At 40.1% G+C, this 27152-nt stretch overlaps 1 protein-coding gene across 1 annotated transcript in view; it reads right to left on the reverse strand.

Annotated features, from left to right (window-relative positions):
- The window catches only part of LOC139736883 (SUMO-activating enzyme subunit 2-like), a 37960-nt gene extending 13316 nt beyond the window's left edge, over nucleotides 1-24644 (reverse strand). Inside the window, exons 1-13 of the mRNA XM_071647543.1 lie at nucleotides 24501-24644; nucleotides 19852-19935; nucleotides 19088-19158; nucleotides 16673-16737; nucleotides 16188-16288; nucleotides 15399-15520; nucleotides 14375-14564; nucleotides 13604-13706; nucleotides 12301-12437; nucleotides 11081-11174; nucleotides 10351-10463; nucleotides 7601-7702; nucleotides 6694-6747 (exon numbers count right to left, since the gene is read on the reverse strand). Coding sequence (XP_071503644.1) covers nucleotides 6694-6747; nucleotides 7601-7702; nucleotides 10351-10463; nucleotides 11081-11174; nucleotides 12301-12437; nucleotides 13604-13706; nucleotides 14375-14564; nucleotides 15399-15520; nucleotides 16188-16288; nucleotides 16673-16737; nucleotides 19088-19158; nucleotides 19852-19935; nucleotides 24501-24644 — 1380 coding nt within the window. The remainder of the gene's footprint in view (nucleotides 1-6693; nucleotides 6748-7600; nucleotides 7703-10350; nucleotides 10464-11080; nucleotides 11175-12300; nucleotides 12438-13603; nucleotides 13707-14374; nucleotides 14565-15398; nucleotides 15521-16187; nucleotides 16289-16672; nucleotides 16738-19087; nucleotides 19159-19851; nucleotides 19936-24500) is intronic.
- Between the last annotated feature and the right edge of the window lie 2508 nt (nucleotides 24645-27152).

Here is a 27152-nt window from a genome sequence, read left to right on the forward strand (position 1 = left end):
TAGCAACTAAGCAGAAAGGAGGAAATGCGTAAAAGTACCACTTTCCCCAATCGAGAGTAAAGGCATCAACAGCCTTGGCATGTGGGTCGGGCAACCATGTGACATAGTTCTCTACCTGCTTGTTAAGTCTGGAGGCAAATAGGTCTATTTCTGGTGTCCCAAAACGTGAAGTTATTTCTTGGAAAACTGTGCGGTCAAGCATCCATTCTGTGCGGTCATTGAAAATTCTAGACATGCGGTCTGCCTCCACATTCAGCTTTCCTGGCAAGTGTGCTGCAGTGACCCAAATTTTACGAGTTTCGCACCACTGCCAAATCTCTCGGGCTGCCCGATCACAGTCAAGGGATTTAATGCCTCCCATGTTGTTAATGTACGCAACAGCAGTACTGTTATCTAGCCGTAACAAAACATGAATGTTTTGTGAATTAGAACAGAAGGACTTGAGTCCCATGCCAGCAGCCAGGGTCTCCAGATAATTAATCTTATTCTCCCTGGCTTTTTGCAGCTCGTCTTCATTCCATCTACCCCCTGTATGGGTGGTATGATCAGATGCCCCCCAGCCTTTGCCACTGGCATCCATGCACAATTCGAGCATAGGTTTAGGGTGTCGTAAGGGTGAGAAAGTAGACTGCACATTGTCTGTCCACCATTGCAGCTCTTGTTTTGCTTCCAAAGATAGGCTCATTTTTCTGTCAAAATGCCCCTTATTCATTTTGAGTGCTTTGATTTTGTCCCTTTCTAAAGCCCTGTAATAGAGCTGTCCATACTGGACTGCGGGAAATGATGCTACCATTTTCCCGATAATTCTAGCCACCTGCCTGATACTGGGGTTTGCCATTTGCATAAGTTCAGTGCACAAGGACTGTATTTCCTCTGATTTGTTATCAGGCAGTCGAATTGTCATGGCCTGAGTATTGAGAATGAAACCAAGAAATTGTATTTCTTGAGTGGGGCATAGTACTGATTTTTCTGGGTGTACCAAGAACCCAAGTTGTGCAAGGATGCTAGTGGTTTCAAAAACCGTTTGCAATGTTTGATTCTCACTTTCTCCAATAATGAGTACATCGTCAAGGTATCCAATTACTACATGCCCTTGCTCTCTCAGTAATGTGAATACAGGTTTCAGTAGTTTAGTGAATAACCTTGGCGCCGTGCTCAGGCCATTAGGCAGTACTTTGAATTGCCAAAGTTGATTTTTCCAGGAGAACTTTAAGAACTTCCTGTGTGTTGGGTGCACAGGTACTGTATAGTACGCGTCCCGAAGGTCGACTGAAGCTAAGAAGCTATTTTCTGAAATGAGTTCAATAGCAGTATGGATATTTTCCATCTTAAAATGCTGGTACTGGAGATATTTGTTGAGATCAGACAGGTCTAGGATAACGCGTGTACCCCCGTCTTTTTTAGGCCGTGTAAAAATATTAGACACGAATTCTCCAGTTTCCATCTGGCACGGTTCGATTACTCCCTTGTCATGGAGTTTAGAAATTTCAAGATCAATATCAGCCTCTTCGGCTTTATCACACCGAAAAAGGTAAGGGGGTTTAGTTCTTGATGGTGCACCCATCTCTTTACTGAATTCAAGCCTGTAACCACTTACAGCATTTAGCACATGTGGGTCTGAAGTAATTTTGCGCCACTTTGGGAGGAATTGCTTCAGTCGACCTCCTACCATAGGTTCTACATTATTATGACATAGCTTTGCATAATCACTAGAATCAGATGTCATGTTTACCTCGTCAGTTGAACTGGAGGTTATCGTGCTCTCTTCATCCCTGAGCCCTGCTTGCTGCCGCAGTGCGGTTGGTGCTGGCTGGGATGTGTGAAGGTGTGGGGAGCCGACGGCTTCCCCCTCCCCTTGGGGCGCTGGCCTAAAAAAGCATGGCTGGTAGCTCCAGTCCACGGTCCTTTTGCACCTGTAGGCCTAGTGACATCACTTGTACTTGCACGAGAAGTAGTCCAGCCCGCGTCGCGGTACTGTTGGGGCAAATTTGAGCTTCCTGATGTAATCTTGCTCCTGCCCTTGCCATATGCACTCCTGCCATAGTCATATGGGCTGAAACGCTGCTTTTTGTATTGTCTGCTATGCTCACTCCTGAGGACACCCTCAGTTGCTTTTCGTTCATCTCTTATGTCTTTCATTTGCCTTCCCAGGTCGTCACCAAAAAGGAATTTGGAGACCGGGGTAGAGGGCTTGCAGAGATGCTGGAATTGATAACCAATGTCTGGTTTCATGAATTCCTTACGCAAGGAATTTAGCTCGAAATTCGCACTGCACAGAAGTGCTAGTGCATCTTGTTGCTGTTCAGTGATATCCTGTGCCGACACTGTATGTATGTAGGCATTGATGCCTCTCGTGAGATTCTTTTGGAGTCTCTGAAATTTGAGGTCTCGTGTCTTTGAAAAGGCAGGTAGCCCATTCCAGATTCTTTGGTTGACTTTCGGCACATCCACCAGCTCACAGTTGCTGGGAATGGGGTATTTAGTGATCGTTTCATCTACCACTTTGGGCTCGAGCTGGTGGGTCAGAAGGTAGGCTGTAGACTTAGCAATTTCTGGGTCAATGGGGGGACCAACTTCCTCAGCCACAGCAAATTTGGCTGCAATGTTTGGCACTTTCTCCACTACAGAAGGGGGAACTTCGCCTTCTTCAATATCAAATTTGTCATCACGACTATCCCCTTGACCTGGTTGGATAATCACAGAGTTTTCATCCATATCTCGGCCCAGAAATGGTGCCGCATATTCATCATCATAATGGCAGTCAGTATCTGCCGAGTCTGAAGGGGAGTATTCAGAACGAGTCCTGATACTCTTTCCATTGCCACCGCCTTCACGGGCTGGTGTCTGCTTTGCCGACTGTGCCTCCACAAATTGAACAACCACAGCTAATTGGCCTTCAAGCTTGCCGAGTCTATCTTCCAAAGTTGAAACTTTAGAGGCCAGTTTGGCAGGTGGTTTCACTGTTTTGTTTGTACCGGTACTACCGCTAGGGTTAGCACTGCTTGTTGTAGTAGTACTATTACTAGTACCTGCCTTGCCGGCTCTAGTAGGCGTTTTACCTTTGGCTGTCGCAGTTTTCTGCTTGCACTCTTGTGCGTGCTGGTCTCCGCGACCCCCGCCGGTGGCTGCCGGGGACGCGACTGCTGTCAGCAGCGGTGGTGCGGCTGTGCCGCCCACGTTTGGAACGTTGGTCGAAGACATAAATTCCGTTGCTGTTCAGCTGAAGAATGATCGTTAAAACCAGAAAAAACCTGGCAAAACCTCCCGTTGAGGTAACTTTCGCTATTACGTCGATCCAACTCGAACGAAAACTTGAATATTCAAGTGCAATTCCGGCGAATTTTCCGAGCACAGAAATTCGCGTGTTAGCAAGATGGCGGCGACTAACGAATTGAGTGGCGCGCGCACTAGCGGGATCTCATATATGACGTAATCTCTCACGAAATTACGATATAAAATAGTAAAATTTTGAAGTATTACCCTTGACCTTTGACCCCTGACCTTTGACCCCATGAACCCTAAATTCCCTAGATAACCACTGACAGTCAGTAGATGCATATATATACTATGTTCCATGAAGATACCTTGAACAATTTCCAAGATACAGAGAAAAAAGTGAAAATTTAACATTTTACTTGACCTTTTGACCTTTGACCTTTTGACCTCATGACCCCAAACTTTCACCAGAGAATCTTAATTGGGTAGTACATGTATACACTAAGTTTCCAGAAAATATCTTCAGACATTGCATAGATATGGGGGAAATAGTAAAATTTTAAGCATTTGACCTTGACCTTTTGACCTTTGACCTTGAGCATGTGCACCCAAAAGTTGATAGGCACAACTTCACCCCCTAATACACATACATGCCAAGTTTCATTAGGATACCTCAAAAGGTTTTGGTAGTTACCCTGTCCACAAAATTCATTACGGACGGACGGAAGGACGGACGGACGGACGGAAGGACGGACGGACGGACGGAAGGACGGACGGACGGACGGACGGACGGAAAGACGGACGGACGGACGGACGGACGGACGGACGGACGGACGGACGGACAACCCGAAAACATAATGCCTCCGGCACCACTTCGTGGCGGAGGCATAAAAACTGGGAGAAATGAGGTGTTTCATCTTCACTAACCTGGATAAGTGAGCTACACCCTGTAATCCACTAAATTTCCAAGGCAGGTTCTTCACCTCAAGCTCTGTCCAAAGGTCCACAAAGCCAGACTATGAGTTTTTTTCACTCAAAAAGTCACCTATTTTCCATACATGCACCTAATGCAATATAGTCCCTTCAAATTCCATGAGAAAAGCTTTCATCTTCATACCAAAATGCAGTTGGTAGAGGAATTCATACTCAATATCTGCAGCTATTCAGTTTTATGCAAAACTGCATTAATCATTTTTAATTAATTTTTTACTTCATTTATTTTGGTATCTTTGGTACGAATTTGTGAAGGGGTCTGGGACATTCCATTTTATTTACAGGTGGGAGCCCTAAAGTAGCTTTTTACACAGTGGGCACATCATACAAATTTATATATCAAAGACAGGAATCTTCCTTTTAAATCTACAGTGTTCATGATCTTTTTGTAATACTTGATGTAAACATGCAACAATTTTAATGGCAAGCAAAATATTCATGTGCTTTTATATTCACGCTAATTCACGCTAGTTTCAAGTTGTGCAAAACTTTCAACTACGCGAAAATTTCCACTTTCATAGTAGGTCCTTCATCTTTGATCCCATGGCCAAAACCTTTCCAGACAGAATTATTGTACAGTACTGGTAATGCTTATTTACACCTAGTTTGATCAAATTATGCATTGAGCACTCAAAGACATGGAGAATAAGTGTCATTTCAACATCAAATAGAATTTTTGCATTTTAACCTCACCTTTGACCCCTGACCTTTGACCCCAAGCCCCCTCAAGAGAATCACCTTCAGGCAGTACATTTATATGCATTAAGTTTCATGAAGATACCTTGACCCCTTTCAAAGATATGAAAAAAATGTGAAATTTTAGCACTTTCACTCGACGTTTGACCTTTGACCTCATGGCCCAAATTTGTCCTGAAGGAATCTTTATCTGGTAATATAGGTATAAACCAAGTTTCAAGAAAATACCTTCAGGCATTGCAGAGATATGAGGGAAATAGTGAAATTTTGAGCATCTGACCTTGACCTTTGACCTTTGACCTTGAGCATCTGGACCCAAAAGTTGATAGGCACAACTCACTGAACTCTATATTGGAAGTGACGTTACGCGCAGTGCTCGAAGCCACCAGAAAAGCTTTAGTTGGCGCTGCCATTTTAGGATTCCACCTTTAGGCCCCGCCCATTTTACTCTACGCTATTGTTGTGCAGATGGTACGCAGAAGAAGTGCGGGTGCCTCAGTGGAAAGTCACTTAGGTGTAAATCATGGGGCGCCAAGTATCGCACAGGCTATTTCATTACGAAATGGCTCTTTAGTCGACAAAATGAAAATGTCCTAACAAAACAACTGGTTCTTTGACAAAATGAAAACTTCTTCAACGAAATGACTGATGTCAAAATGCAATTTTGTGGACAATATTACTCATTTCGTAGCGAAATAGCCATACGATTCTTGGCACTTTTTTGTGTGTAGTGCGCGGTAAGTGCGCATAGCGCCCCTTCCAATAGTAGAGTTCAGTGGCACAACTTCACTCCCTTATACATATACATGCCAAGTTTCATTAGGATACCTCACACAGTTTTTTAGTTATGCTGTCCACAAAATTGATTACGGACGGACAGACGGACGGACAGACGGACGGAAGGACGGAAGGACGGACAACCTGAAAACATAATGCCTCCGGCGACACTTCGTGGCGGAGGCATAAAAATCACACTGTGCATACTCTTAATTAAACTAGGTATGTACATGTATTACTGAACAATGATTCTGTAAGGAAAGATTTGAGCCATGGAGTCAAAATGATAATGTCAAAATGTCACTACCTTCCCCCCATATTTGAAAAATCCCTCAAAGTATTGTCATGAAAATTGGATAATACCAGTAAATCATTATTTGAAGAATAATGTTGGCCATGGGGTGAAAGGGCAAGGGTCAAAAGGTTAAGTACAAATACTGAAATTCCCGAATATATGTTCTCTGAAACAATTTAGCCATCAGAATGAAGTCTAATTCAAGAAGTATATAAACACTAAACACATGGCTTACCAGTCGTCATAGTGACATTTCTAGTTTCATGTCTATATTGCACAATACATGCCATTTCTACTATCATTGGTATCACAAATATCAATTCCCACTATTGCAATGCTGATCAAGGAGCCTCAGTTTCATAAAGATGTTGCTCTTAAACAGCATGGATGATACTTCTGCGGCTCAGGCTTGCACATTTCACTCTTGTACTGACTGAAACTAATTGATGTCGCTTTTCATGCAGTTTCTATATATATATATTTTTTTAAACCAAATTTCACATGACCAGATGGTGAATCTAGGCAGATCTAAGAACATTGCTCACTCAAAATACTACCATGGTCATAATCAACGTACTACTAAATAAACGTGCAAGAAGTCCTCAGATTGTGTTGTGTCAATACTGTACTTCCAGTATCAGTATAGCTTACTACAAATATACATGTCAGAGTATATTGTATGAAAGCTTTCACCCTCAGGAAATACCTTTACTTACCTTGTCCTGAAAGACCCTGACAGTGGTTGTGTTTGTATTGAGTTTTACTGTCACCTGTACATAATAATAGAATTAAAAAAGGAAATAAATGTTGCAAAAAAAAAAATAATGCATAACAGAAAAAGAATTGTCTTTGTAAAAATTGTCCTTAAACTCTTTGAGTACATGAATAATAATCTATGTCCTCATTTCTTATAACTGTACAATTCACAAGTATTGAAACATACATCAAGATCTTCTAACAGAAACAATAAAATACATATCAGAAGTACATGGTACAATTAATGTATTCAAATGAACAGACTTTTCTCACTACAGCTAAGCTACATCAGATGGATATGAAGCAAAAAACAAAAACAAAAAACAAAAACAAAAACAAAAACAGAGATATCCGGAAACTATTCTTGGGCTTTTAAAATATGACACTCATATGTGAATAGCTACAAACATAACAATCTGAAGATGTTTAAAGAAAAGAAAAGTAAGTTGGCTGATTGCTCTTGGCCTAAATGACCAGATCTAACGAAAAGGGCCGATATCACAATCTTGATGTGTGGGGGAAATAAAAACATTATCTGCCAACATACAGCTTGTTTTGATGAAGAATGCCACACCAGAGCTTACACACCTGGGTCTCGTTTCATAAAACTTGCTATCAGTGACAACTGGCACATTTCTTATTTGACAAATTTGCTCTCAGCCAATAAGATGCAAGGATTTCAGTAGCTTATAACAACTATGACAACTTGTCACTGATAACAAGTTTCATGAAATGGGTCCCTGGTCTGATATTTTTGTTTTATTTTGTTTTTCTTTATTTGCAAATGCACTTCATGCATATTCAAATGTGTAGAAAAAAAAAAGACAACAAATGAACCTGACCAGGACTTTTGATTCTCTCTCATACCTCTGGTCTGTCAGCACAGACATAGCAGTCTGGGTTGGGAGGAATGAGCACACATGGGACTAGAAGCTTCTTCCTGGCATTAGGCACCCTAGCCATGTAGACCTGCACTAGAATAGAGGAATATATATATTGGGTGAGCAAACAAAGGATTTATGAAGTCATATTAAATTAAACAAGAGACCCGCGGGTCTAGCGCTCACCTGAGTATCGCAAGTTCACCTTTCACGCAGTCACTAATCTAAATCATTCACAGCTCTACTACAATTTGACCAGGCATTCTCAAGTAGAAGATGAAAATGTACAATAAGGGCCCAAGTTTTTTAAGATTCCATCGTGCCCATTTTCATAAATTGAGATCCTGAGCCCCTAGGGATGCTACCTGCCAAGTCTGACGAAAATACATCATGAGGTTTTCAGGAAGAAGATGAAAATGTACAATTCAGGCCCCCATTTTGACCTTCCCAACCAACCCCCCCCCCCCCCCCCCACTGCCCCCAAGAGGGGCACCCCTGGATCTCCTATGAACAAACTTGAAACTACAGTCATTAATGTACTCACTCATAGTATTATCTTAGCTCTATAACTTCTGATTCTAGAGAAGATTTTTAAAGATTCCTTCATTTTGAAGGTTTGGGCCCCCCTTGGGGCCCCCTGGGTGGGGCATGGTGCCCATTTGAACAAATTGAGATCCTAACCCCCTAGGGATGCTACCTGCCAAGTTTGGTGAAAATGGGTCATGGGGTTCTCAAGAAGAAGATAAAAATGTACAATTTAGGCCCTATTAGGACCCCACCTCACCCCCTCCCCTGGGTCCCAAGGGAGGCACCCCTGATTCTGCCATGAACAAACTTGAAACTGCAGTCATCAATGTACAAACTCATAGTATTAACTTAGCTCTATCACTTCTGGTTCTAGAGAAGAAAATTTTGACAGATTCCTTAATTTTGGGGCGTTTGGGCCCCCTGGGGGCCCCCTGGGTGGGGCATGGTGCCCATTTTAACAAATTGAGTTCCTAACCCCCTAGGGATGCTACCTGCCAAGTTTGGTGAAAATGGGTCATGGGATTCTCAAGAAGAAGATGAAAATGTACAATTTAGGCCCCTTTAGAACCCCTCCCCACCGCCCTCCCCTGGGTCCCAAGGGGGGCACCCCTGATTCTGCCATGAACAAACTTGAAACTACAATCATCAATGTACTAACCCATAGTACTAACTTAGCTCTATCACTTCTGGTTCTAGAGAAGAAGATTTTGACAGATTCCTTAATTTTGGGGGGTTTGGGCCCCCCTGGGGGCCCCCTGGGTGGGGCATGGTGCCCATTTTAACAAATTGAGTTCCTAACCCCCTAGGGATGCTACCTGCCAAGTTTGATGAAAATCAGTCTTGGGGTTTTCAAGAAGAAGATGAAAATGTAAAAAGTTTACGCACGACGCACGACGGACGACGCACGACGGACGACGGACGACGGACGACGGACGACGGACGACGCACGACGCACGACGCACGACGGACGCCGGACGAAGGGCGATCGCAATAGCTCACTTGAGCCTTTGGCTCAGGTGAGCTAAAAAGCCTTGGAGATCATTATTCATGTTGCATATCATTTGCCACACTGCCATCAGCATGTGCTGGTATTTTCATTTGACGTGATAAGTTTGTTTGTGTGTGTGTGTGTGTGTGTGTATGTGTGTGTGTGTGACCTTAGCAGCACTTATTATACAATTTTTCTTGGTATTTCTGATGCTCTGATGATATCTTGCTTTACCATATCTTTGCAATAAGTCGTGTCTTAATGCGTGCTCTTTTGATATTCAACAAATTGCAAACTCTTTTGAAATCTAACAAGTCCTGCCACCAAATAATAGATCAAAGTGCTATGGCATAAGTAATCACTCTTCAACTTAAAGGACAAGTCCACCTTCATATACTTAAGGATTGAGAGAACGCAGTAATATTAGTAGAACACATCAGTGACAGTTTGAGGAAAATTGGACAATCTGTTCAAAAGTTACGAATATTTTAAGTATCTGCGCAGTCACTGCTGGAAGAGAAGACTACTACAGTGTATGATGTCACGTGCGTACAACTAAATAAGGAAAATAAAAAGAGAATTTCACAAAACTTTACTTTTTGAATAAAGTGCACATTTCTTTGACTTGCTACTGACGTATGTTAAGGGTAATATTATTCCCCCTGTCTTCTGAAAGAGAGAAGTCGAGTGTTCTTTTGTTATGCGAGAAAAATGGAAATGTGTTGAATTTTCTTTATTCTTTCTTTATATCGTTGTACTCATGTGACATCACAAGCTATAGTAGTCTTTTCATCCAGCCGTGACTGAGCAGAAACTTCAAAATTTCATAACTTTTTAACGGATTGTCCGATTTTGCTCAAACTCTCACAGATGTGTTCTACTAATATTGCTGCATTCACTCAACCCACATGTCTATGAAGGTGAACTTGTCCTTTAATGTTTACTCTTGCTTCATTTGTCTGCGTGTGTTTGTGTGCGTGTGTGTAAATACTTAAATCTTATATGCTCATCTAAGTAATGTCACAAAAGCAACAGTAATCATTTTCTAGTGTAAAGGTGCTCTGTCAATCATTCAACCCTCATTTTGAAATGTTTACCACATTTCTGTTTGGGACCCTAAGCCCTTACAATGTTTGCAGACTAGGCACACAACTTGTACAGTACTGTAATGACCAGCAAAACCATGGACACTTGCAGTCATAAAAGTTTTGATATCTTACCGTTTTACACTGGTCCATCCTGTTGGACAACACCTTGAGGGCCTCAATGACAATGAGTCCGGCAATGACAGCATTGGTCGTGGCAATTGCTGGAATGATGTTCCCTGCCATGGCTGTGAGGGACACATACACACACACACACACACATATATCACAGAATATTACTACAATTATTAAAAACACATGCCACTTGTTGGCTAAATGCAGTCACGTGAATTGACACTTGGTATGTTCTCATTGATGGGCAAACATGTAGTATGTAAATGCCAGCTAGAGTAAGAAGAAGTGCCACGATGTGTGAAGGTGACACTGCAAATTGTAGGAAGTGATTGCTAAGTACAAGTTAATATGTAATAAAGAACATATCACTCTGTACGTTAGGGCACTTTGTGAGGCTATTCATTCTGATAGGTGCCACATACATCCAAACAAAAATCATTTGTGTTCTAACTAAGTAAATGATACGACTACTGTGTTAGGATAATAACAACTTAGATATACTCCACAAAAGACTTTTGTCACTTTAACTCTTTGTTTCAGTCAAAGAATATGTGAACAAACAAACACTTGCCACCTACTTGAGTCAAATTCACAAATATTTTCTTGAAAATGCCATACTATTTGGAACTAATGTGACTTTTGCATGTGTAACTAAAAGGCTAAATTTTAGGATTTTTTTTACTCCAAAGTGGAACGATTGGGAGATCTGGGTATGAGAACTTTGACTCACATTTGATGTCAAACCTCGTCTTCATAGGAATGCCAAAAATGTGTGCCCTGATGTTTGCTGTACTGGCCACAAAGTCCATGGATGCTGTATCATCCTGTAATGACAATGTCAAGATTTATACCATCATGGTGAAGGCTGGTGAGTAAGAAACATTACTTCAGGTAAAGCATTCTTATACAATGCTGTTATTATACCACGCAAGACTGCAATCCTGAGAATATGCAAATGTTAGGACCATTTCGCAAAGCAGTGAATATAGCATGAATTTGGTGGTTGATGTGGAATCATCTCTTCTTGTTTCTTACACAAAGTTGTTTTAAGCATTCTCTCACTACATAGCTTCTTATACTACACCTTAGTGTGTGAAATAATACCAGATCAGATTAATTACCATCACAACATCTTGCAAAAAAAATTTGCTGCATTGAGCCTGTTGTCACAGTTCAGGAAATTTAAACAGGCTGATGGGACCTTTACACTACGTATCAATTGTTCAAACACACTGTGGAAAAGCAAGAGATCGTCTTGTGACGCTGAAAATCAGCTCATTACACATCTTTGTCATTTTAGCAAGGAGAGCTACTACCTGGAGAGCTGTCTGGTGTGAAAAGTGAGACATGGTGACAAAATAAGATATTGATGCAGGTAAGCTCTTTTCAACTTTTATTGATCTCCTTAAGACTGGGATTTGTAACTATGAGACTGCTTTGCAAATGATAGTCCAGAGAAACACACAATGACTTAGTTTTAACGCAAGATATACTACTAGCATCATTACTATCATCACCATCACCATCATCATTACTACTGGCATCACTATGATCACTACTATCATTTCAATATTATAATCATTACAGTCAACACAAGCATCAACATCATCATTAACATAATACCAACATCACAACTACCACTATCATCACTGGTCATCATTATCACCATCATCATTATTATCACCATTACAACCACCATCATTATCACAATCCTTCCCACTATCATCATCATCACCATCACCACCATCATCATTATCACCATTACCACCACCATCATCATCACCATCCTCCTCAATATCATCACCATCACCATCACCATCACCATCACCATCATCACCATCACTATCACCACCACCATCATCATCACCATCCTCTCCACTATCATCATCATCACCATCATCATCATCATCATCACCATCATCACCATCATCACCATCATCATCATCCTACCTTATCCCAGGCTAGCTCTCCTCTCTCTTTAGCTTGGACCTGAAGGTCAGCTAAACTCTCTTCAAACATCTTTGCACACTCCCGGAGACTCAGCTGACGTTGATCCCTCAATACACCCGATTCATTCTTGCTGGACCCTTTTAAACATACAAATGCAAAGTAACAATATAATGTATTTATCATTCTACAAAGAAATTGAGGCAGTTGGTGATATATAAACATGACAGCAAAGTCACAAAAAACATTGTGAGAAATACATCCACTATCCCATTTGTAAAAGTTATATATGATGTAGTCTAAATAATCTTTTCACTTCGCCATCTTCTTTCAGTTGACATCATTAATGCTTTGGCAACTTCAACTTCATTTAACTGTAACACTATTGATGAATGATTGGTACAACTTTGACATTTTGTCTGAAAGAAATTGAGTCTTTATTTAAAAATTTAGACATCACTTACTTTTTGATAAGGTACTGTAAAAGTGGATATTTTCGCATAAGTAATTTTTCACGCTCGGCTAGGTAAGGTGAGTATTGAATGTTTTTTAATTCTGCGGAATCAGGACATTAATTACTGGAACATATGGCATGCAAAAATATTTGCATGCTCTTATTTTTGCAAAAATGTCAATTTTACAATATTCAAGAAATCATGAAAAATGCAAATGTGTATACATGTTCAGGATATGTGAGTACAACAAGTTTATGTTTCATCTGTTTCAGTACACAGAAAATGCCATTGAGTCTCTGATTTTGTCTGGTCTTTACTGTTGTGTCTGAAAGGAGGAAGTCTTTGTGATATGGTCAGTTCTACATGCTTAAAATAGTGTAAAAATATGTGATATAAATCATTTTGTCATTCTTGAAATCATTCTATAAATCATTCTACTGCCTACTGTGTCATTGGATCATCACACACTGTGGCTGACTACCTTAGTATAGTAAGAAAGGATGTTCTGCTGATTGTCCTTACATTACAGTGATCAAATTGCGCATTATTATGCATGTGCTTGTGAGCATCACTCCCTTTTTAAAATCAATATCAGTTTTGTAAGCACTCATAAAAGTGTCTCTGAATGCATTCATACTGTCTCTTACACAATGTAATTTCATGTGCAATTCAGTCTTTTGCCAGCAAGACATGAATACCTAAAGAAATATACAATACATCTACCATTACATCCACCTATACTGTATCTACCTTTTGTGCTAGTGTCAAATGGATTAAAAAAAAAAACCCGAACAAATCTAACTGCACTGCAGTTGACCAGTTCTCATAAATGCCAAAACTTTCAAACATACCTCCTGTGTCAGGTAGGTCATTCCAGTCCAGAGGGGTCGGAGGTCGCCGCTTTTGCCACAGCTTCTCCATTGACAACAGGTACTTGATGTCTTCGTAGAAAAACTGAGACAAAGCAACATGATCGGTTTAAACTTACTGATTAACAGCAAAACATCACCTTGTCAAATCTGAGTAAATCACCTAATGCTATCCGGGAAGTAGCATGACTACTAGCTACACTGGATGCTGGAAATGATACAATGAACAAAGAACAAGTTCATGGAAGCACCTGTACATACTATAAATGTCTAGACTCACCTAGAAAAGCAACATAATGATACAGTAATGCAAGTGCTTGTGGTTAGGAGTTAACTGATTAGGCATGGTTATGTATGAGAGCACCGCTAAACATTTGATATGAAACCTTCAATTTCTTGTCATAAGATTGTAACTTGTCAGAGGAAGTTTTCTGAGTTGACTGATACTCGTGAGAATATTGCCTCCAGCGACACAGATGCAATGTATACCTTGTTCGTACTTATCCCAGGTTGGAAACCCCAACTTTTGTTCTGAAATAGGATAATTCTTCCTATTTCATCACTCTGGTTCTTGCTTGTGAAGTCGACCACTCTCAAACTTGCCTTACAAGTCCTAAGTCACAGAAGTACATGATGTACATGGTATGCCAAAGGTCACTCCTTCCTCTTCAGGTATTGAGAAACCCAAAGACCTTATATTTGAAAGCACAGAGCATATCAGCAATCCCCTGAGCCACAAAAGCCTCCACTAACCTTTCTGAAAAGCTTTGCTGCATTATAGCCATTCTGCTGGGCCCACTCCCTGGTGGACTCTCTGTGGAAATTGCCATCCTCCATGGTTGGGATGCGCTCCACTGCTTGCTGTCCAGCATCTCCTGCAGCCTCCGGGTCTGCAGTGTCCGGAGAAACATCTTGGTCTGGGTCTTCCTCTCCAAACAGTTGGCTGTGTGAAGACAAAATTCTTGATAAATTACCTCCTGCAAACTCAAGTAAGGTTACTGACAAAAACCAAACCAAACCAAACCAAACAAAACCAAACAAAACAAAAATCTAAGGAAAAAAAGTGCAATGCTTCACTTCATTCAGTACTTTCTTGAGAGAGAGAGAGAGAGAGAGAGAGAGAGAGAGAGAGAGAGAGAGAGAAAAGTGTTTACTGCCATATCCACCGATGAAAATGGTAACCAGAAATTGTAAACAATTTTCTAATTCATACTGGTAGTCTTTATTTGTTTATAAAAATATGTGCAAACAAGCAGAACACACAGTGTCTTTGCCACATAATCCACAGGTATTTCTTTAATGTTCACATTTCAGATAATTATTGATAGTGCAAGTACAATAATGGTAACAATTTCCCTACAGAGTAACAAGATATAAGCAGAGCAGGTACTAGCATGAATGTGTGTACGTGTGTGTGTGCATGTGTGTGAATGTGTAAACTGACAGCTCTAGTAATATCTACATCTTGTTCATCAGAGGTGCATTTCCTTTCAAACCACTTCAAAATCTTCATAGACTATAATTCCATTCAGCACATCTCAGTAACTGCAAAAGCAGTTACACAATGCCATATGGGCATGTCCATTCTACTTTGTACTTTACTCCAGGAAACAATGCTGATGCAGGAATGTCATTTCAACTATTAATAAAACAAACGGGAGGAAGGGAAAGAGATACTGTTTACAATCTCTCTTATCTAGACGTTAGATACTTGGTTGGATGGAAGGTGGATTGAATAGTCTTCATGCACGTGCAAATGTAAAATGACATGACTTACTTGAATAAGTGTTTGCCCCACACGATGCAGTGAATGGGCTCAGAGGGAGTGTTGCGAATGGTGCACCCTGGGAAGGACTTCTGAGGAGGGGCTGGGTGACATTCATAGCACTCAGTCTTCCCCTAATCAAAAGCAAGACAGATTTAAAAGACATCATCATATCTCCCATATATATGTATATAAGGGCACACTACTTTAAACCGTCACTACATACTTTGTACCACCTGAACGGAAATCATCATTTCTATGCACAGGTCCTATATATGTCCAATGCAGCCAGTGGTCACCTAATTTGTCTTTCATTGACAATATTTCACTGTGCACCTTGTAACAGGACAACTTACTCTTGGGATGAGCTCTACTTACCAATGTAGTAAGTTATTGTATGACAGCACTTTGAGGGTTACCAAATGTTAACCCAAATAAAAATATAAAAAAAAGAAAAGCGATTGTCCATTTACATGCATTAATTCCTGAGAAATGAAAATAAGTAACAAGTTACAGACATTCTGCTCACAAGTGCTTCTCAAACACAAGTATGCTGTTACACATGAAAAACCTAACTTTGTCAACAACTTATTATTGTTGTTGTTGCTTTTGGTTTTGTTTTTGTTGCTGTTGTTGTGCTTTGTTTGTTTGCTTGTTGTTGTTGTTTTTTGGTTTTCGTTGTTGTTGTTGTTTGGTGTGTGTTTTTTTTTTTTTTTTTTTGGGGGGGGGGGTACATATTATAAATGCATGTAAATATGAACTACGTTTGATTGTAAATCAACTGTCATACAGATCACTCACCTTCTTGATGACAGTGACCTGACCTAAATACCCAGCACTACCACTCTCAACCAATGGAACATCAGCAGCTAGACACATTCGATTTACATGGTTCCTAGCAGCTGGAAAGGAGAAGATGAAAACAAAACGTGTTGTCGTGCATCAATAAAACGGCAAATAAAGAAAGTGAAAAAAATTCCTTGTACTTCACTCGATAATTAAAGACACATGAGAAATCAAATTTCTGTCTGTGGCACTGACAATAATAGAAGTCAGCTTGGAATCATATAAATTCACTTTTGGTAAATATTAACGGGATTATAGCTCAATAAAGGCAGTGTGTATCACTTGGCCAGGCATTACTATCGTAAATCCACTACGAGACACATACGATGTAATTCAATATTCTATTTGGTTAACTAATGCACTAGCTAACATAATTTAACATTTGTTTAAGCCACCAGTGAAAAATGAATAGATGATCAGCTAGGAAGGAAGTTTCTCACCTCTATTATCAAGTGCATTGAGCACTAGTGTGAACTGCTTGAAGAAGTCACGGTTGTACTCTGGGCTATGTGTATGACAAAGAGTGTAAAAATCATGTCAAGAAACCAGAAATGGTTGAAGACTGAAGACTAGTCTCAAGTACACTTGGGCAGGTGCCAATGGGAAATGCATGTTATCGCAAAATCAGCTCATCCTGTAGGGGTTAAGGAAACATTTTGCACTAATCTGTCTACCAGTTATAGCATCAAACTAACTACTGCTTTTCCATGCAATTCCCTCATATCTGTAACTCAGATGACTGTCACGCTAGCACACCTAACAAGGGTATTTTTGTCGAGTATGATGTGACCTTGAAAAGTTTAAATCGTATTATTGGAGCACGCTTTTTGTCTGATACCTGACAACTCTTTCACAACGCTTAACACTGACTCTGGTCTGATGATCCCAGACCAGTAGAAATCACTGTTGGGCCAGTAACTTTCCAGCAATTGGCAAATTTACTAGTCAGACATGACCGACAAAAAAAACCAACAAACATTGTCACGGCCAGTCAAACTAGAAATATCACTTAAGGTGATTAATACCCCCGCCCCGTGACGACAGTCTTACCCAAGGAATGATCTTTCCTTGATCTTCTGCCATTTAAATGCCGTTACCATGGCAACGCAGCTTCCAACATGTCCGAAAAATATGTCTTGCACATCTTCCCACCAAGACTATTGTGTGTGCCACATTTCATAAGCTTTTGTCAAAAACTGAGGAAGTAGTTCAATCCACAAGATCTTTCCTTGATCTTCCGCCATTAATATGCTGTTACCATGGCAACGCAGCTTCCGACACGTCCAAAAAATATGTCTTGCACATCTTCCCACCAAGACCAATGTGTGTGCCACATTTCATGAGCTTCAGTCGAATACAGAGGAAGTAGTTCAATCCGCAAGATCTTTCCTTGATCTTCTGCCATTTATATGCCGTTACCATGGCAACGCAGCTTCCGACACGTCCGAAAAATATGTCTTCCACATCTTCCCACCAAGATCAAGGTGTGTGCCACATTTCATAAGCTTTGGTCAAAAAACTGAGGAAATAGTTAAATCCGCAAGATCTTTCCTTGATCTTCTGCCATTAATATGCCGTTACCATGGCAACGTACTTTCGGGTACTGTCAAAAAATGCGTCTTGCACATCTACAACCAAAGGCACACATCTGTACCAAGTTTCATGGAAATTGGGCAAAAACTGAGGAAGTAGTTTGCAACACAAAATTTTCCATCATTTTGGCTCATAATATGTGAGCTGTTACCATGGCAACATACTTTTTGTCACTGTCAAGAAATGTGTCATGCTGACCTATATCCTAAGACAAACATTCAATATGAATTCCATGAGAATTGGAAGAACACTGATGAAGCAGTTTTGCCATGAAGCATTTTGCCCTATATTTTACCAATAACATGCCGTTACCATGGCAACGCACTTTTTGCCACTGCGGAAATATGTGTCTTGCACATTAACATATTCAGATGAACATCTGTACCTAATTTCATAAAAATTGATCAAAAACCGTGGGAGGAGTTCGCGACGCAAGATTTGTACCCATTTTTGCCCATAATATGCCGTTACCATGGCAACGTACTTTTGGGTACTGTCAAAAAATACGTCTTGCACATCTACAACCCAAGGCACACATCTGTGCCAAGTTTTATGGGAATCGGTTGAAAACTGAGGAAGTAGTTCGCGACGCAAGATTTGCAACGGACCGACCGCCCGACCGACCGCCCGACCGACCGCCCGACCGACCGCCCGACCGACCGCCCGACCGACCGTCCGCTGATTCCTATATACCCCCTTCAAACTTCGTTTGGCGGGGGTATAAAAAAGAAGGAAAAAGAACAGGACTGGTAAAAAATGGAAAACTGGGTATCTACTAGACCGACAGGGATAGGTCAGACCAGTAGAAAATATGGCAAAGTGTGCAGCCATGACTTGAGTGCTAATCATTTCCATCAACCTTACGGACAATGACATAGGAGAGATAACTCCTTAAATAATTTTGCAGACTTGGCAGCACAGAGTCTGAGGAGAAATTGAATCCTTCACATATTACAGTGTTTCAATGCAAGTATTCAGATACACAATCATGTTTGTTGCAATCTATTGAAACATGCAAGCACAGCTGAATGGAGTCACAATGACTGCAGCAGCTTGTTACATTTAGCCATTTGTCTTGCTTATCATTGCTGCTGTGAACATTTTCTCTCTTGACATGTTAGCAATACAATTCTGTAACATAACTATGACTCAAGAGAAAGTAAAACAAGTAAAAATTTTTGACCAAAGTAACAGTCTATGAGTGTGAACTTTATGCAAAGTGTGCAACATAATTGATGTAAAGTTATCATTGCCATTCTTACTTCATAATGCTGTCATGCTTGGCTTCAATGCAGACATCAGGATTGAATGCCAGCACACTCTCTTTGGCAACCTTCATATAGAAATACAATGAGAAACTTAATCATTAACCCTGAGCACAATGTATGCGACAAACACAAGAACATCTCCTTCTGCATCTACATTGTATGAAATCTGTATTCCTTGATTCCATACAGAATTGGTCACTTTAAGTTCTCAAGCAGTTATGATATTATTTACCTCTAAATGCCACACAAGCTCTCAGCTGTGATAGGTCTATTACAGAGTTAAATTATTTACAATTTGAAAGTGTTAAAAAAATTGTGGCATTGCCTTTGTTGGTAATCAGTATTTGCTTGTCTGGGAATAATAATAATAATAATAATGATAATAATAATAATAGAGAGACTCTTATAAAGCACTCATCTACCTAAAAAGATACTCATGGCGCTGTAGAACAGAGTACATATGTATCACATGAATAGCTGAGTGATGTTGGAAATTTTTGCCTCAAGTAACATGTGGGGAAAAACAATACGTTGAATGAAGATTGGGCATGGGATTTTTTAAAATCAAGATAACCAAACTTTTAGTAAGTTAGTTTTACTTAAGTTTTAAGAAGAGGAAATACATAAGGAAATATTGGGACATTTATTTTGCCTCGAGATGAGGGAGACAAAGTATCAAATATGCAAGGTTGACTGTAATGGACAAACTGGTGAGAAGAGTGAGATTTTTTCAAAAAACTATGGGAGTAAATACAAACCTGTGCCTTTGATTTGCCAACATGCCTCTTCTGGAACAAGAACTGACGATTAAGATTGCTGACATCAATTGTATCCAGATCAATCTGAAAAATATAGAAGAAAATTATTCTATCAAATGTACATATCAAGAATTTCTGCATCCATGTGACATTTGAATCATAGAGAGCTGTACTCCAGGGTAACATCAACATTATTCATTACTAATTGCCATACCATACATTGAACAAATTAGCAAACAATTGTACTTGTCAATTACTAGGGGCGCATGTTGGATAGCTTATAGTCCAAACAGTACCAGAAACATGAATATATTAGACAACTCATGTTGAAATCAATACTGGACATCTCTTAATGCACTTTTGTACTCCCTAGATATTAACTCATGTCATCATCTGTATCATTTAGATTAGTCTGTCTTGTATTTTTTTTTTTTTTTTTTTGTTGTTGTTGTTGGAGCATTTTGACAACTGATTTGGTTCAAATCAATGAAATTGGAATGAAGTAGTAAGAGTAAAGAAGTATTGTCCTGTGATTTTGGTGTTCACCTAATTTGGTGTAGTGGAATTTCTCTACATGAATATGAAAAAGTAAATTATTAGGGCCATAAGCTCTTCTTCGAGAAAACTTGCAGTTAACTAAAACGGAAGGACATTTGAGACAGAACTGAAAATGTAAGGGGAAAAGATGATGAGACTGAAGAAGAAACCCTTTTGGCTTGAAATTTTACAATGAAATTGTAAGAAAACTAACAGGTAGATCATTTTCATCGTGGTGGTCAGGAAGGTTGTGTATTGTCTATGGTGATGTCATGAGCTTTGCATTTGTGTTGATGTCACTGCATCCAGTCAGCCTCTCTTGGGTCAGCTAACACTAGCTATGGAGGCATACTCATGAAATAGGCCGCCCCACCACAGTCTGTGGTACGAAATACTACAGCCGCTTATCTGTTATTGCGTTATTGTTATACTCATGAATTCAGCCCCACCGTGTGGCGCTCAATGGTACATGAGCACAGTGGTGGGGCTTTCTTCCACAGGATAATACTCGTTAATGCGGCCCGATCCCCACCAAATGCATTTACGCGTGACTGATACAGCGATGAGGCTGATTTCCACAGCATATCATAGCATATTATATTTCATCGTTCCTTCTTTACTTCTATTTCTTTTCTATTCTTTGATCTTTGATTTCTTTCATCCTTTTATTTTCGGAAAGAATTCCTAATGTCCCTCGACTAATTTTACCATTGATACAACCCTAATTGAACCCAGCCTGTATACATGTAAATCCTAACCTAATCTAGACCCTCTATACGAGTTGCTAAAGCAGGGATGCACGCGCACTGCGGCCTGCGGTGCGGTTGGGCCTATTTCATAATTTTGCCGCTATTTATGGATGGATACGTCTACACTACAGTCACACGTGACGTGTGTGGTTGTTTTGTAGATCTCTAGATAGGCCTCTATCCAGTGGCAGTCAGTGACTTGGCTCGGGCGCAGGCAATGGGATGCCCTGCCTGGGCCCCTACAAATATTTGAAGTTTTTTTAATTTTTTTTGTTAGGCTTTAGGCTTTAGGCTAGTTTTTTTATAGGCTTTAGAGTCTAGGTTTCTAGACGTCTAGAGTAAAATACCCCGTTTGCGGCAGTTTAAGGGTTTTTCCGCACTGTAAACAAATCAGGCAAATCATTTTCAACCATTTCATAGATCATAGACAAGATTATTTATAAACGCTATTGTTATCATAAAAAAATTTGACCAATGACAAACGCAGTTGTAATGATTTACCAGGGCAAAACCTGGCACAATTTTTGCCGATATGCGCTGTAGTAGCTCCGCTTGCGGCACGATGTACAATTCCTATGCAATATGTGCGTGCTCAGTGATCTTCAGCTGAACGCCTTCACATGTCTCGCGAACAATGTGTAAGCGCCAATTCCCATTGCGAAAGCGCGGAAAAATAGCGGGCGCACATGCACCGGCTGCAAACAGGGTAGCCCGACCAGACGCTGTGCGAAGCACAGTGTCAGACCGTTGAGGCCTCACCTTCAAAGTGGGGAACCATAACACAACTACAAAACTTAAGAAAATTTATACGTTTCATATAAAGAATGTATACATTACTCACGTTTAGTGCATGCTTTGTAATATTACAGAAGGTTCATAAAAGTCCATAGAGAGCCCTCGCGATAAGTCCATGGAACAAAAAAATGACACTTTCTGGTGCAATGATAATCCCTGACCGTCGGGGTTCATCGTTGCAGAATTCAAAATGGCGCCAGCCGCCTTGACCTCTGCAAATTATGCGCATGCGCTGCGGAGAGATCTTTTGTGTGCGTGCGCTGCTGAAGTGTAGCAGCACGGTCGACAGTGTGACCTTTTAAAAGTGCATTCAGATCGCATGAACTCCCGGTATTCAAAATGACCTGGTGTGAAAGACGATGTACCGTTCGCACATGCTGCATGTAATCATCATTTTCAGTAAGTTGTAAAATGTGTATGTCAACATTGATAGCATAGATATGAAGTCTCATTAATGAAGATTTACATTAGATGAGTTTGAGGAGACAAAAAATGATTTAAAGTATCATTACATCAAAACTCAAAGCGATTGCAATGGGTTCGCTGAGCTCTCTTTGTGTTGCGCCCATGGGTCGTGACGGTACAGCCTAGCCCTGTCCCTATTTATACAGCGACTGGATGTGTATAGTTACAAACAGGGATCACAATTCTGGCAGTGTTGTTGATGTCTTTCTCATGTCTCTTTTTTTTTTTCGATGGTAATATCCACTTTCCGAAAAAAAAAATGGTGGCCCACATGGACTCACGAAAGTTCTATCTTACGTGAGGACATATTTTCAAAATCCACGAATATCGGGAAAACAACAAAAAAATCCAGTTTCTTAGTCTTAGAGACCCTTGTTTCTTAACTGTTATAGTGTTAAACTAAAGTGCAGAGCTACCGAGTCTCACGCATTCTGCGTGAGACATTTAGGGGCCATCTCCCGATCTCACGCACGACACCCATTTTTCTCACGCATCAGGCGAAGTCTGCAACTTGGGCGTATAATAATGAGCATAGCTCAAAAGATTAAAGTGATAGTTGCAAATGAAGGTATATTTCCCTTTGGTCTTATAGTCACTTACATGTAAGTACGCACCTAATCGCACCATTAAGAGCTAAAAATTGAAAAAGCTCCCTACCGTGGGACTCGGGCCACAGGGGGGAAAAAACCCCTCCCAACACCCTCGCTCGCGCGCATTCGCATGCCGAGAATAGATGCCAAGTCATGAAAATCTCACTCATAAAATTTTTTTTAACTTGGCATCCCATCCCTGAAAATATTATGTTAAGAAAGAAGTAATCTAGAACTAGGGTAACAAGTTTACCAAAAATAAAATTTTGGATGCGATATGTTGTCATTTAGGTGAAAAAATTTCACTTTTATCGGAGATTGTGCCCATTTTATCGGTTGATTTTTGTAGATTGGTGTGCTAACGTTAGTGTAGTGTGCATGTACAGAGTATGCCGCTCTGTTTTGCGGTGTATTACCGAGTATGTTGTAGGGGCAAGCATGGTGTCACCGGACACCATGGTATTACCGGACACGCACATTTTTGCGTACTAATGACATTCTGTACGCGCGAGACTTCGTAGATTAGCCTCACAGAACTTTGTGTGGACCGAAATCACAAAAAACGCCACATAAAAATGTAAAAACGCGAAAAAATTCACATTTTACCTCAAATTTATAGTTGAGTGACCCGCGCACCTCTTCATAGTTAATATTTATGCATGTTTGAATCATATTTCACGACTGAAATTCTATGAAATCCCACTCACATACAGGAAAAATGCTGAAGATTCCAATAGAACCAAAAGTTCACTGATCGATATCGGAAATTTGTAGCTATCGTCCTCAAACGCGAGCGAACGATGCGGAATAGTTGTGCGCTAAGGGGCCCGCAACTCATCACCCGCGCGTGCAGCTCCCATAGACAAAGCACGTAAACTAGAAGTAGAGTCTAACCAGTTGTCGATTTTCTCACAAGGTTTTATTGCGTGAACTGTTCGAAATGTTCAAGACAGACATTTTACCATAAAATGCGAAATTTGAGCCTCACTTGCCGATGTTTTCTTTGTCATCCGCTCAGTGAGAATGTGTACGGTGATTTGTGGGATAAATTGTGATTCTGGTGCAAGGATTAGGTGCGAAAGATGTCGATTATTTCATTGCGAAAATCGTGTCCGGTAATACAATGCGATTTTGCACCGCGCAAAAAGACAACTTTTTGAGCGGGTTATGTTTGAAGCATATTTTTTAAAAACTGGAGGTAGTGGAGTGAACAATTGACATTAGTTGGCTGAATTCGTAATTTCCAGGAGTCTGTGAATAAGTGATGTTATTTTTAGCCGAAATTTCATCCTCTGAGTACGGAATTCAAAGCCACGAAAAAAAGCGTCCGGTAATTGGATGTACCACCCTACCTGCCGTGAACGGGCGCACGGCCGCATACAGCCACAGGTTATATAGCGCAGTTCTTGTTTCAACACCCTCGGACAACACAGTTTAGAGTATACGGGACTGTATTACCGCACCGACACGCAACGAGTCTCTCAAACAAAGAAAAATGAGCTTCAATACTTACGACAACTATTGTCTTGAAGCCCGTAAGAACTAGATTCTTCAATAGTTCGCATCCTATTCCACCAGCTCCTACGACCAGCACCTTGCAAGTTGATGCACTAGTGGCAAGATTTTCCGGCAAAATCCCGTCTATCGATGCTGCCATTTTCTCCTCACCGAATACAGAATCTGGCCTTGGACAACCTCTACCCCATGCTCAAAGAAGAGGATTTTAACTTATAATACTGTATGTTTATTTTGCGAGGTACAAAGATGAAATGCTACTTAGCATACTAGTACCATTCTGAGAGGAATTCAGAGGTTTTTTGTTTTTGTTTTTTAAATTAAATTCGTTTTTGAAATGGCTGAGATATTCCGAACAAAAGGAAATCTCTCATCCGATGCATTATGCCTAGTAGGGTCCTGCATCGTACACATCCAGATCCAGATCCAGAACAAAGCAAAAGAAAGCAATTCTAAAAAAAAAAAGGTGCATGGGTCCCACTTTTTTTTTTATTAGAATCGCTTTGTTTTGGATGTCTCATCCATGTCAAAACCAATTTTTATCAAATAAACTTTGACTTCTTCTTGAAATTGCATGTAGTCTTTCATAGAGGTTTCTCATTCTGTCTCAACAACAACAAAATTAGAAATCTGATGCCAGGTAAACCAAAACTGTATCATCCCTTTGAGAAATGGCGAATATAATAATAATAATAATAATAATAATAATAATAATAATAATAATAATAATAATAATAATAATAATAATAATAATAATAATAATAACAATAACAATAATAATAATAATAATAATAACAACAACAATAATAATAATAATAATAATAATAATAATAATAATAATAATAACACTAACTTATCGTGACTGCATTATATCCTAATTACCTCAGTCAAGGGAGGAGGAGGTTATTTTTATGTGATTATCGGTGTTGCTTTTTCTCTTTGCAAAATAACTCAAAAAGTTGTGAACGGGTTTTAATGAAACTTGCAGGAATAGAGGAACAGATTATTCAGTTTGGATCGGGATCTGGGGATTTTTTAATGGATTTTTGCAGGAATTTTTTTTTTTTTAAGATAGGGTCAATGAACTTTAAAAGCAATTACTCGTCGTTCAAGCAGCGCGTATATAGGCCCTACATCTGGGATTTGCCAAGCCCTGCTGTAAAGAGCGTGCTCTGCTCGGGCGCGCGAGGCGCCTGACTGGAAGCTGATGATGTAAATGACGAACCTGCTCATAAGGCTTACAAAAATTGATTGGTGACAATATAGTTCGATTAGCATTAACTTTTAATTTGGAAAATACAAAAGTTCCGTCAAGTGGGAGAAGAGATACACAACCCCCCTTGTCTCCATGCACCTCCATAAACTGATACAGTAGTACATGCGGATGGGGACACAGTGAAGATGCCCATGCATGTGAGATGTCAGATAATAATGATAGGCCTGCCATGATTTAGCAATTCACTTTCAATCTGAATATCGTGGTTTTCTTACGTTTTTTATGCAAAAAAAAACAAAACAAAAACATTGCGGCAAAGTGTGCACCAGATATCACTGCAAACACGCACGCAAAAGCTCCTTTGTGTGGGAGGCTGGGACCCCCTCCCGCACTCTCCCCCTTTATACCCATACATATCCGGATCAGGGGCCCGTTGCATAAAACTTACCATTGAATTTCAATGGTAACTACCATCAAAATTAGGTGTCACAGCCAATCAGCATCAAGGATTGTAAAATTTACCGCTAATTTGAAGACTTACCGCTAGAAAGTCCAGCGGTAAGGGTTTTATGCAACAGGGCTCAGGAAGTGAAAATATAGTAGCCATTTATATCGTATATATAATCTGTGAATATAGGCTATATTTTCTTACCATTTTTTTTTTAAATGAAAAATATCTATTTTTCTTACTTTTGGACTGAGAAATTTGCAAATATTCCACCAAGGTGCACCGGATCATTCAAGTTTGATTCTAAATGCAAAAACTCCCTCGTGTAAGCGGGGATTGGCACACCCCATCCTACCCCGTCCCCCTTGGGTCCACCCGACAACCTTAAACTTAGCAGAGGTGAGAGGCCTGCACATAGGACGGTGCACATGAAGACACGGGGATCAAGAAGTGACAGCCCTTTATATTCATTTTCTACAATGTTTCTTTTTGCGTGAAATTTTGTGAATATTCCACCAAAAGTGGGGTTGTACGTACCATTGACAGTGAACCACCCCAACGTCAGCAGTAATAAAAGGTCCGCACCCTCCCTTGAAAAAACAACAACAAACAAACAAACAAACAAACAAACAAACAAACAAACAAACAAAATCCTTCTCATTGGCCTGCGGATGCACCAACACACAAACACACCCCACACGCGGAAAACACCCGTCTTCCACAAAGTTATTAGCAGCGAAGTAAGCCCGCATGCAGAGCTTTTGCCCTGGAGAAAGCCATATTTACAGTGTTTTATGAAGAGTTTCGTTTAATCTATACTGTAGTTTGTGTATTCTAACTTTTATTCAAATTTCATTATTGAGGTAAATCTGCCAGTTCTTTTCCTTGAAAGTTACATGTATGACTACCGGTACTGTATATGATTTCAAACTTTATAAAATATCAGATACATGAAGCAAACATAATTAAACATCTCAACTGAGGTC

This window comes from Diadema antillarum, unplaced genomic scaffold (assembly GCF_040938485.1).
Source record: "Diadema antillarum isolate AM-2024a unplaced genomic scaffold, OU_Dant_1.0 seq00000672_RagTag, whole genome shotgun sequence".
NCBI lineage: Eukaryota > Metazoa > Echinodermata > Echinoidea > Diadematoida > Diadematidae > Diadema > Diadema antillarum.